A 13,452-nucleotide genomic window follows, 5' to 3' on the forward strand; every position below is an offset into this window, starting at 1 on the left:
GCCAGTTACAGTTTTTTTTCTTTCTTTTTTTTTTTTTTTCATCATTGGCAGATGAACCTAAAAATCTGTAATCACTTTCCACGGCAAGCGCAAGATGGGCGACCTCGAGTCGACAAGCACTCTTGGAATGTTGGAGCCGGACGGAGCCAAAATGAAAGACAATCCCTCCAAAAAGGAAAAAAACAACAGAGTATAGGCTCCGTATAACTGCCCCAGCGTGGATCAACACCTCCGTCAGGTACCGCTGTGAAGGCTTTTGCAGCTTTCTGCAGAAACCTAGATTTACTAGTGCACTTCAATCAAATAAAAATGATCAAAAAAAAAAAAGGAAAAAAGCAGTGAATCAAACTGTGATGTGTGGCTGCGCGGAGACCAGGTGTTCTCTCGGGCTGTGGCGCTTCGTGGGAACACATCAGACGAGATTGCGCTGTTTTATTATTCCCTCAGCCTCGCGAGGGAAGAGGAAGAGCACCGGCTGATCAGATTCAGCGCTGTCGTGCGATAGCCTGTGGCTGGCTTCCACCTCTGTGCAAACTCGTGCGTGTGTGTTCACGGCGTCAGCGCCTACAGCACAGAGCACAACTGACACTCACTCACTTAGCAGCCCTCCCTCATACTTCAACCGGTAGACCTGCTTACATTAGACACACACTTTCACCTTTGGCTGACTTATTTTAAGACTGACATGCAGCGTTGCCAGACTTGGCTGTTTTCCACCTTATTAGTTATGGGTGACCACGTGGGACACTTCCTGTGACATTTGGGTGGTTAGTCGTGATTAAAACGTACAGATACAGCCCAGACTGCCGCTTCTTCTCATAGGGTCACACTACAGAATTGTTTCCTAACTCATATGTGTCTCATCCCCTGTCTGTCCACTCTTAACTGTGCCCTCAGGGACGTCTCAATTTTTCCGGCTGCTGCGTTCCTTTGCCTTTTTGTCATACTGCTTGTAAAGATTATCCTGAACAAACAACAAACATTGTTTTCACAATTTTCTGTAATCAGACTAAGAAAATGGGCCCCCTCACATATACAGAAGCCTCTTGGGGCTTCCATAAAGTCCCATTTCACATCCAAACATAGCAGGTGTTTGCTTTAGGCCTGTGTTCCACCATTACATTTTAGGTTTGGCCCACCACTGACAAAAGTTTGGGCAGCTCTGGTCTAAAGCAACTGTCTGCCAGCTACGTGCCTGTTGCTCATGTGCTACACATAAAGATATAGTGGAGCGATGGCTTCCTGACCAGAGAATAAAGTCACATTTGTGTCACTTGATGCTGAGGTGGATTTTCCTCTTTTGACACATGAGTGACTTCATGGGTATATGTTCTTACAGGCCAGAGTAGCCTTAATGGCTAATTAGCTGCTGCTGATATTTTACGTTTGTTTTGCAAATGTATAATGTTGATATGAATGTTGTATTCCGCAGCATGCTACGTCACTGAGATCAGATGTTTCCTGTTGTTCAGAGGCAGGTATTTTGGGATCAAGCTTCGTGCGTGTGTGTGTGGCATCTGGAAACACAGCTGGCACACACAGACGCCGAGCCAAAACAGTACAGCCTTACTCCATGAGACAGGCAATATCTGTGCCCATCAGCAGACGAGTGTCAAAGTGACCTCAAACAAGACGAGGGGCTCCCTACAAGCTTGTTTATTATGGGTCGACAAAGATGTGGTGGTGATACTAGAAAGGTAGGTGAACCGTTTAACGTCCAGCTCATGTCACATTTGATCATCGTTACACCTCGACACACCCCGAAACTCTTTGTAATGGCCAATTGTGTGAGCCATCTCCCCACTGAAGCCCTCCTGCTGGCTTCCCCCCCCCGCTGTCTAATGACTCACCGACGCTGGTGATCCTCTGGGTGACCAGGTCCTTCAGCAGAGCATCGATGACCGGGTTGTGTCTGGAGTACAGCTCGTATCGATTAATCCCAATGTGGAAGCGGAGCCAGTTGGGGTAGGAGTCGGCCGTCAGCTCCCCCGTCGGGCTGAACTCGTCCATGTTGCCTTCAGTATTCCTGCATGAGGGGAGTGGGGGGGGGAGAAAGAGGATTGCCATGGTTTTAATGTAAGGAGTGGAAGGTGCTGTGCAACAGCTGTGGAGTTACCGACAGTAATGTGATTGAACTATAAACCATGTAAACCTTTAAAGGGGCAATACGTAATTTTGGGGAAGACGTTTTAATCAGAGAGAAAGATCGTAAGTGACTGATATTTTATGCCAAAACAAACGAAATAATCAAACTCTCTTTGTTTTCATGACTGAGTAAACTGAATACAATTTCACACTGTTTTACTTTGTTTGTATGTGGCAGACCCTGCCACCTTTCTAGCTTCAACCAATGTTCTGGAGACCTTATTCTCCTCTGAGCACAGCTTGTTTAATCAGTCATTTAAAAAAATTATATTTCCGAGTTTGTATCATCACCTCATACATATATATATTTTTTTATTTTTTCTCCAAAACTACACAGTGCCCCTTTAATGTGATCTCTGTCTAAATCATGACACGTTTGTTTGCAGCTTTTATAACACTTTACCATGCCTGATCCTCCGCTGCTTTGGGGTCGAACCTGATGTCCGTGTTGACGTTAAACAGCGTGTCCTCATCCGTCAGAGGTGGCACGGATCGTTTATACAGGGGATGCTCGTAGAGAGCCGACAACCTTGAACCCTTCACGGGCATGTTCTTGGCCACCGAGGCGTCCTGGATGAACTGCCTCTTCCTGTCGCCGCGCAGCCCGGGATGCTCCAGCGCTCTGAACGCCTGCGTCTTGTCGCCCGTCACCGGGACCCTCTCCAGAGAGTGGGAGGACACGTTGGAGCCGGGCTCGTTGCTGAAGTCCTGGAGGATCCGCAGGGTGTGCTTGTTAGGCCAGCCCTGCTTGCCCCAGCTCTGAGGCTCCTCGCTCGGCGTGTGCGAGCAGGAGCAGCCGCCGCTGCCGTGCCTCTCCAGCTTCGGCAGCAGGTCTATCATGATGTGCATCGAGCATGCAATCAGGAACACCATGAGGATCAGGAAGCGGAATTTGCGCAGGAGGATCATCTTCATGGTCTCCCGTTTGAGCAGATGTGAGTACTTACTGCAAATGATGAGCACGCAGATGAACAGGCTGACTACATCGCTGATGATGTTTATTAGACTGGACGCCAATCTAATGAAATATACATTGAGGACGTAGGAGCCATCTTCACTTGCCGTCTTGAGTAAAGGATTCAGTGTTCAGCCTTTATGTTGCCTTCAAGTACCAGACTCCTGCCTTCATTCGCGCGGCTCGTCCTGGGCGAAGATTCTCTCAGACGCGCAAAATCACCCGCAAGCGTCCAGGTAGCGCAGGTCGAGTCGGCTCAGACCAGCGGTCGATTTGCGCAAGCCACATCCTCCTCACGCCGCCCGCTCTCCCCCTTCAGCCGTCGACCACGAAGTATCTGAGAAGGGAACGCGGAGGAGAAGAGGATCCGAAAAAGCAGCCGTGACACGCCGGAGGGGAGCGATCCGTTAAGGTTGCGTGTCCAAGGGGTTCCAGGGTGCGCGTCGGTGTCACCATCCAGAGCAGAGGAGCCGATCAAAGATCAGACGGAAAGTGTAGCTCTTTCACATTTAAATGTTGTTGCTGTTGTTGTTTCTTTTCTCCTTTTCTGAAGGGAAAGTCCCCGAAAAAAGTAGTCGTGAGCTCTTCATCCACCTCAGCGATCCAGGCAGGGTGCGTAATTCTCTCACATCGCGTCCCGAAGAAAAAAGAAAAAAAAAAAATGTCCCAACAGGCGTCAAATCGCGCAGGTTAGCAGGAGACAGGAATCCTCCCGCAGGGGCCAGGCAAACCTCTAGGACTACAGCGGGATAAAGAGAGAAGGCGCTCCTTGTAGCATGTGTGAATCCGGGTGGGTGTGTTAAATATGATGATGAAGCCAGGACTAGATCCAGCCTTTTGCGCAGCGTCACTGTGCGCAGATTGGCTGAAGGGGGGAGAGAGAGAGGGAGAGAGAGAAAGAGAGAGAGATAGTGAGAGAGACACTGCGAGCGTGTGAAGCATATAACTGCTCGTCTGTATTCCACTTGGAGTAAATCCTGCCTGCACATCCCGGCCGCGCAAGAAGAGGGCGTCTTTCCACTGGACAATTTTTCAGCAGCAGGAGCGTTCAACGAAGCGGGCCTTTTTTTTTCTTCTCTCCTTTCTGAAATTCATCTGCTGGAATCCCTCAGAAATGTCTCCTCCGAGACGGCAGTCAATCCATCGATGATACATTAGACAGGCCTATTAGAGCGCTCATCAGTCTGAGGATCCTCTTCCATCCTGCACTGCTGCCACTCAGCCGCAATCACATCTTCAATAATGTTGAAAGGCTGCATGAAATGAAAACCACAAAGCACCTCTCAGCGCTGAGCTTTTTTAAAGAAAGAAAAAAAAGGGAAAAGCGAGAAATAAACCGACTTTCTCTGGCGCGCTGACCTCTAACCCATATTCCACATGAAATCTCCACCCAGCAGGCGCACTAATGTTTCTTCTTTACGGCTAATTGGAGCGGCATAGCGGCTGCATCCACGCTTCCTACCGGCTGTAAATAGGCAACAGAGACAGGGTAATAAACGGCTTGCATTTTTATATTATGGCATATATGCATGAGAAACTGATCACGCTGTCTGTGATTACCTCCCTAGATTAGTTTATAATTAAAAAGAGCCCAGAGAGAGAGAGAGAGAGGAGGGGGTGCCACTTGTACTAACACAGTGTAGATTCATAAGAGAGAAGAAGAAGAGGAGATGATTTAACATAGTCTCAGTGGGGGATTTACCCAGTGGAACAAAACATTTGTTGTGAATGTTAATGAAGGCAAAATTAAAAGAGCGTAAAGAGCTTTGCTTATCTAGAGCTCTGGAGTGTGAGCGTGTGTGTGTGTGTGTGTGTGTGTTTGTAGAGTGGAAGTACAGTGACATAAATTACTTTGTCTCAGGTGCTGTGTCTGAGCAGATGGACTTGACCTGCGGGGTTCCACAAGGCTCCTTCTTTGAACCTCCCCTCTTCAGACTTTCCGAGCTTCCGTTTAATTAAAAATTATGAAGTGGCTTGCCATAATTCTGCAGGTGACACATCTCATTTACACCTAGAGGCTATGGACTAAGGGTAGATCGATAAAATGCATTTCAAAATGTGCTCTGATGCAGCATCCCCTCACACAGTGTCCCGCCCACACCGGTATCTGATTGGTGACAGATCACAATTAAAAGACTATAAATGCTGCATTATTTCTGCAAAGCAACTGGTAACTAAATGCATCAAATAAATGTAGAGGTGAGTGTAGTAGCAAGTAAAGTACCTGAAAATGTATAAAATGCTGAAATAGGTCAGTGAATATACTTCGGCGGCCACTATTATCCTTGAGCGGACAGCCGCAGTAAAATATATGTGTGGGAAACACTGGTAGTTACATCAAATCTGTCGCAGTGTCTGCTTGCTACAGCTTACAAAACATCACACGATTTAGAGGAATAATGTCCAAGCAAGACGTAGAAAAACCCATGTCGTTGGTTCCAGTTGACAGGATTATTGAAACAATCTGTAAACTGAAGAAAGGTAAGAAATATAGGAACTTGTTCGTATTCCACAGAGAACATGTTACACAGAGGATCGACTTCAAAATCTTCTTGCTAATACACAGATCAATCCATGGCTCTGGGCCAAAATACAGCTCTGCCATGCTTTTGAGTTGGCAAGAGTTGGACCAGAAAACGATCAAGCATCATTTTGTCATCATGCCACCCAGACCTGGTGATAGATGTGATAAAGTGCCCTCTCGGGTGCCCTTTCTGTGTGCTGGTGCCCCACCGCTTACAGCTGGTGCCCTGTCTATTTTTTCCGCTCTTGTCCCTCAAACATCCCGAGTCCGCCACTGGGAAATCATTGATGGCTAATAACTAAATCCTCTTAGCTTTGCTTCTAAATTGCCTAGATTTTTTTTTTTAAACAATCTAATTAATTATTTTAATATCTTATTAATTGATTTGTGCTATATTTGAGCATATAAACATGGGAGTACATAGTGTGTTCTTTGATTATTATTATTTTTTATCATCCCATGATTTAAGCTGCACTGGTTTCATTTCCAATGACGTGTTTCTTGTATTTCTTACCTGCACTTCTGCACTTTTTAAGTGTAATCTTGTTATCTCAACTTTCCTGTATTCTCTATTCCAGTAAAGCACATTGAATTGCTGTGATGTATGAAGTGGGCTATACAACTAAATTGGCCTTGCCTTGTAGTAAGCAGGTTTAATCCAAAGAGAAGCATCAGGTGTCAAACAACGAACAATGGATTCAGGAAACCACCACATTGTCTATTGTGTCAGACGTAGAAAAAAGATTGTTGTATTGCCAATAAAGAAATTCCCCCATTGCCTAAATTGCAGTGTAATTGAGGGTTTACATACAAAAGATACCCTGACTGCTGACATTTTGGGGCCCTTTAACAGTGACTAATTCCCAACAAAGCAAAGAAGGTCCATCAGATCGCCTCCTCTGGTGTTAGATGTCAGCGATAGTGCAAGCAGGGAAGACAAAGTGATGCTTGTTGCCTGTCTGAATCTCGCGCCAGCCACTGTAGCCTGTGGCCGCGTAGCCCGAGGTGAAACAAGCTCAGATGAATGTGTATTGATGTCAGTCAGACATGGATCACAGCAGTCGATGGGTCAATGGTTCCTCACAAGGCCTGTCTTGTGCAATCGTAGCTGAGCTTTTTCATGAGGAATCAACAGACGGGCTGCTTGATTCTCTCGCTCTCGCCGCTGGGCTGAACCGTCAACACAATCTTTTTTTACTCTCATTTTGTGTGCTGTCGAATGACATTAGCGCCCCAGATCTAGTAATAAAAGCAGACTGTTGTGAGATGACAATTTGCAACTCCAAATTAATAATCTCACTCTATTACTGGGTAGAAAGCACACTATCATGACATGAGCATGAAAAAAACAAAAGGGTTCCAACTTTAGGACTTCAAGTGTCAAATTTCACCCTATTGTTTGCAGCGTACATATTTTCCGTATGATTGAGCTTTCTTCCACAGAAGCTCCTTTTGATCACAGTCTGTGACGTAACAAGCTGATTGAGAAACACCATCCTCCTGTATCTCATGTGTCAACAGTATTAAAGGAACCCAGACCTTGCACAGACAAGATCAAGAGGAGGGCAGGGTATCCTAACAGATAGCTGACTAAAGCACAGGTCGTAAATACACAAGATTTACTGTATGTCCTCTACGCCTCACAGTGTCTCTCAGCGAGATAGCTCAGTGGATAGCAAGATAGCACTATCCGTGTTCCTATCTGCACTATCAGAGTGAAGGGTGAGCTTTGCCACTGTTCAAAGTCTGCCGCAAAGATTCAGTCAGGAGGTAATTCAAGTCCAAATGACGAATGACATTTTCATTTTGTCGGCTGATAACCCATATCATAACCTACCCGTATTTAGTGTAAAAAAATGAATGACACAGTTTTCCTGGCAACACTTTCTAAGAACCATCATCCATAAATAGTAAATTTATAGTGAATGGTGCACTGAGTAGTTTTTGAAATTGCATTTATATTCAGAAAACATACAAAAATAGACATATTTCTTTGATATAGTCCCGTAGCATAAGGGCCCCAGAGGGAAATACAGTCCCCACTTAAAGGGGTATCGTCAATATAAACAAAGTAAAACAGCATGTCATTGTGTTGTCCTTTGATGACAGTGATGTGGTCAAAATAAAAAATTTAATAAATAAAATACATTTTAAATAGATGAATGAAGATTTTTCTCTTCTAGTTAAAATTTCTTCTCTGAAACTAAGTATTGAATCATTAATAAAACTTCAAAGTTTTCATGAAATGGCTAATATAATTCTAGTTTCTTCAGCATAGTTACGGGTTTCTTGTAAAAAACAGGCAGCAGCCGATAGCGCAGAATGTGGGTGATGCATTGCCTAACCACTGAGTCATTGGTGCCAAATCTCCCTGGACTGACAGCTCCCAGAAAATCCAGCCGGACCAAGACAAAAAACAAAAGAAATACAGCACAGAGGTGGTTCTCTTGGCAGGTTTAGCGTTTAGTCTGGCAACCAAGCCACCAGCATCTGTCTACCAGGAAACTCCACAAGTCACCTGTAGTTGTTTTAGTAACAGGTACAGCTATCTGTCAAGAGTTTCTCAAGGTCTGCGGGCAGCAGAGGGAAAAACCAGCAAACATTTTCTCCATGAGACATGACCCAGTTTCACCCAAATCACTGAATAAAGTTGTGTGTTCATGCAGTAATCCATGGGGTCCAGTCCCTAGCAACACACTCCTCTAGCGAAGTTCCTCATTCCATGGCAGTGTCAGGAAATAAAGAAAGTGTTTATCGGATGAAACATGAACATACGCCCTCGGGTGCAGGATGAGTCATCAACATTTTGTAATGATATTCCAGGAATCCATACTTTTAAAAATGCCTACAAAACACCTATTTATTTTGCCATTTTACCATTTATTAATGATGATTGTTGAATTGTTTTAATTTTATAGTTCTAGAATAAAGTACATTTATTAGCTTTTTCTTCTTGCCTTCATTACTGGATGTTTCTATCTTTAGGGCTGACATCATTAACCACATTAAGTTACTAAAAGGTTTGGTTGGTTCCCAGTGGCGTGGGGGTTTTTCATAAAGAGGAATGAGGAAGTTGAGACAGCACAGTGCACCTTGATGAATTATATCTCACTTGAACTTTCAGCCAGGGGTGTATCAAGGAGTAACATGGATATCTTTTCTTATTCAGACATGTCATAATAACATGCAGCTTGCAGTAGTTGTTTTCACACCAGGTTCAGTTTTCAAATAGATGGTTGCCATTGCTGTGTGGTTTTTGCAGCAGGTGTAACCATCGGGCAGATTTTAAATGTACATTTGCGTGAATGTAAAATGTGAAAGTCACCCTGAAGTTGTATGGAAATAAAACGCTGACAGTTGTTTATTATGGTGAGAAAAGAAAGTGGGGCATCGACCTTCTGTGCTTCACACCCCTTCGCCGTTTCTGCCATTCATACATCCCTCTATATTGCCGACGTTCCATATGTATTGTCTGAGTAAATTCATTTGTCTGATTTGCCCTTGGCGTGACCAGGGCTGAGTGGGGAACAAGACTAATTTCCATCCCTGAGCAGCGCCACACTCACTGCATCTGATACGGCACATTTGAATGGATATTACAGATAACAATGCCCTCTGTTGGCCCCAATAAGCCTCACGCCGCTCTCGCTGCTCCTCCGCCTTCTCCACCCTCCTCCTCCTCCTCTGTCAGCCCCTCCCCACCATATACAGTTGCTCAGTTTAGGAGCCAGATGTGTAAACACAGGCACGTTTGAAGTGCCAGGATAATCGCTCCTGTAAAAAACAATCACCATCACAGGATACCCGCTGACATTTCTGAAAATCGCAGACTTGTTTCCTGAGTCGCTCTAACCCAAAGCGGCTTCTCCTTTTATTTTCACACGCGAGGGCCCCTCTTGATACAGTTTGTATTCTTTTGTCAGCCTTTCTCATCTATTTCTTTGCAGTGTTTGAATGAATGATGCGCCTTTTGTTTACACAATTATCATTTGTGGGTGTCAGCGCAAAGCAAGGTTGACATTCTGCTTGATTGCATATTAGGGACGTGCGAGAGAGATGTGTGTTCTTCTTTGTGATCGTCACTTTGTTCTTTCCCTTACACAAGAATGGAAGTTGTTGATAAAAATAATTGGCATCTCATTTAGAAGAAATGTAATATTCATAGAGAATTCATTGTTCCTCGAGATGATGCCTGAGGGCTTAAAAAAAACATCTTGGCAGCTCTTTACAGATCAGTAGCTCTACACCATTATTAGTGTATCTACAAAATATACACTGTATTCCCTCATGAATAATCATGACAGAACAGTAAAATTAAAGTGGGTTGTTTTGCTCTCATTAGGATAATCACAATCAGTGAGTTGACAGCTAAAAAAGCTACCTGTAGCCCATATTTTAGTGCCAGTACAATATAAATGGCAGACAATTACAGATAGAGAGTGCCATAATGAAGTGTAAAAATGAAACCAATATACGGTGAAATAAAAGTGTTTCCCCTCAAGTTGGAAAACACCTGCGAACCATCACCAGTCTGCGGTGTGCTATCTGCTCTGTAAGGGTGTAATTAGGCATAGTGCTGCTTTTAGCAAAGCAGTCATGACAATGGTAACGTGCTGACGCAAGCGTTTACCGTGTTCACCGTCTTATTTATTTTTCACAGCAAAACAACTGCATTTGTACATTTTTGTAAACCCAACAAAAAAGTTGCAAGTTTGTTTTTCTGTGTTTTTTCTTTTCGTGTGTCACGTCTGTCATCACAAATGCGCTGATAAAACTGGGAAGACAGAAGGCATCAGATCATGCATCACATCCGACTACATCCCTAACATTGTTTTAAAAGAAGTCTTAATCAATAACATTCTTAACTAGAACAGCAGTGTGATCTCTCGCCTCCCTTCAGGTCCTGCTTTTGTTTTTCTTTGATTAAGTTCTGTTTCCTGTTTTATTGTGCTGTTTCTTATTATCCCCACCTCCCTTGTGTATACAGTCTGCGTGCTGCCTGCCTTCTGTGCCAGTTCATCTTTGTCTTCTGTAGCAAGCCTTCTAGCATTTCTCCTAGTGATAGCCTTCCTTGTGTTTATTTTTTATCCTGTTTCTGATCTAGATCCCAAACCTGTCTTCAGTACAGGCTTTTTTGCCTTTTAAACTTAACTGTCTCGAGTCGTGCATTTGGGTCCTAATCTAGTGTGTCAGACCTTGTCAGGCAGTAAGTAGAGTGCAAGCCTGATCAAGCCTGTTCCACTATCAGACAGAACATATTAAAATCCTTCGGATCCAGATTTTATTTGGACCAGCATCTCACTCGTAGATACCAACCTCCTAAATACATCCGATCGCAATTGTTCATTGAGATCAATGCATTATACCCAGAGAAATTCACAGAAATGTTGAAAAATGTTCAAATGTTAAAGGTGCAGCACTACCTGTAAAATTCAGACTGAAAATAGGTGACAAGATAGGTATTTCAGAGCATATCAGAGCTGCTCGCTGTGGCTGCTGTAAGCAATTTGACTCAGTTAGCCCCGCTACTAACTGTCCAAACTGGGAGCTCAGAGCACGGGGAGATATTGTTGTTTACATTACAACCACAGGAGCTTTGGATCAGGACGGGCCAAGGCTAGCATGCTTGATTTGTAGACATCTATTCAATACATAGACATCATAATGTCAAAATTGTCATTCCTTCATATTCCATCAACTAAAATTAGTACGTATTTCACCGTTAAAGAAAGTGAGAAAAAAACATCCTGGATCCTGCACCAAAAGTTAATGGGCTCTATTGTGTGCTGAGACCCAACCTCCATTTAAGTTTCGTGGAAGTCTGTTAGGTAGTTTTTGTGTAATCCTGCATACAAACCAACATACACATGGACACAAGCGAAAACATTACCACCTTAATGAGGGTAATTGGACTCATCACTTTTTCTGGAGCTGATGATGGAAGATGCTAAGGAGCGAGTCATCTTGCCCCTTTCTCATCTCCACCACGAGCTGCACATGAGCGGTGCTGCACTGAAAGGGTGCACTCAAAATGTAACGGTGGTTACCTCTTTAATATCTTTTACTTCAGTCTCCTGCGTCAGTCTGTTACTCACCTCAATCAGAAGCTCAAGGCCAAAATTACCTAGCTTAAGATCAACGTAATTTGCATGCAAATAAATCATTAAATTAACATACAAATGATGAATAACAACACACCAAAAATATGGTTGCCTTCAGGGATGTTGCCATTCAACGCTATGATAACTGTCAGGAGCTAACAAGTCTGGCACCACTGATAACCCCGGGAATAAAACTTTCTCTCTCTGATTTCAGTCAAATCATCAACCAGGCAAGTGACTTTGGTGATCCAGCCCCAGAGGGAAAGAATGAAAAGCTGAAAAGGATGGAGGAACTAAAAGAGAAGCAGGTCGAGTGAGCTCAAGCATTGTATCAAATATCACCAAACGAGGAAATAAAGAAAAGGATGCATGTTCCTCCTTAAATCAGGACTCTTAAGTGGTGCTACGGGCTCCTCTGGGTCATCTCTTAAAACATCTTAAAAGCCCAGACTGTCTGTGGCTATAATAAGATGTTATTGAGAAGAATTCGCCTGACCCTGTCTGCCTCCCTCTGCTATCAGACTGTGGGACTGACTCTCCTTGCTGCTCCACCTTGGGGTTATTTTTAAGTCTGTTTTGGAGGCTCACGGTCAACACTATACTTACACAGGTATATGTGTCATTTGGCTTGTGTGTGTTGGGGTGTTAGTTCAAACTCTGAGTGAGTACGGCGTCCTGCGGAGGGGGAGAGAAAGGCGAGCACTGTGCAAATGAGTGTTTGGGGTTTGTGCAGGAGTGTGTGTGTGTGTGTGTGTGTGTGTGTGTGTGTGTGTGCCTGTGGGTGGATACCTGGGTCACTAGGTACAGTGATCAGTGTGTTTTGGGGCAGCTGCATCCAACCAGAGGCCCTTGCTGTGTTTGTCCTGCTGGCTGTGCTGGCTGCCCTGTAATCCTATAATTAGAGGTTGGGCGGACCACTTTAATGAAGGTTGGCTTGGATGGATGAGTGTTCCTGTTTGGATCATTTTGGAGCATGTGTTTATTTTAGAGTGTGGCTCCGTTGAATGCCAGGCCTCCCCAGCATGAAACTCGTTCCGGGTCCAGACTTAGCAGCGACCCCTCAGCACCGTCCCTGATCCTCCACCAATAACAGTCATCTGCGGTTAATTTGTTTGTTAGCTCTCGCTCTGATTGCCTGGCATGCTCCTTGACCTGGAGGCTAACCTTTGAAAATATGCTGCTACATGTAGAGCACAGTGCATTTCAAAGAAATTATTCAACATTTTTAGGAAATACAGTATTCTCCATCTTCCTGAGATAGTGAAAATAAGAGAAAATTGATACCGCTTCCATATTTATAAGGTTAACACAAGGCTTCCAGCAGCAGTTTGTTAGCTTGGCTTAGCTTAGTTTAAAGACCACGCAGTTTAAAAGAAAACAAAATCCACTATCAGCACCCCAAAAACTCACTAATATACTAGTCATATCTTGTTTGGTCAACTGTTAACCAAACTGATAAACTTGTGTTTTGCTGTGGGGTTAGAGCTGGAATACTATTTGACCAATTGGAGTGACTTCATTGCAGAAAATGTGCCATTATTTTGCTTGCTTGTTCAAATTTAAAAAACAGGGAGAACATGTTGATAATAGCACAGAACATTACAGTAATTGCTAGTAGGTAAGGCTAACAGCTAACATTGTTTCACCTTGTTAACATTTCTTAAAGCTGAGCTAACAGCCACCTGGCTGCAGGTTCATATTTGTGGTGCGGCCATGAAAGTTGGCAC

The 13,452-nt window shown here is 43.9% G+C and overlaps 1 protein-coding gene across 1 annotated transcript in view; it reads right to left on the minus strand.

The window, feature by feature from the left end:
* The window catches only part of fam20cb (FAM20C golgi associated secretory pathway kinase b), a 61,743-nt gene extending 57,693 nt beyond the window's left edge, over positions 1-4,050 (minus strand). Inside the window, exons 1-2 of the mRNA XM_030400823.1 lie at positions 2,549-4,050; positions 1,851-2,026 (exon numbers count right to left, since the gene is read on the minus strand). Coding sequence (XP_030256683.1) covers positions 1,851-2,026; positions 2,549-3,060 — 688 coding nt within the window. The 5' untranslated portion in view covers positions 3,061-4,050. The remainder of the gene's footprint in view (positions 1-1,850; positions 2,027-2,548) is intronic.
* Positions 4,051-13,452: the final 9,402 nt, after the last annotated feature.

Source organism: Sparus aurata, chromosome 20 (assembly GCF_900880675.1).
Source record: "Sparus aurata chromosome 20, fSpaAur1.1, whole genome shotgun sequence".
In the NCBI taxonomy this organism is placed as follows: domain Eukaryota; kingdom Metazoa; phylum Chordata; class Actinopteri; order Spariformes; family Sparidae; genus Sparus; species Sparus aurata.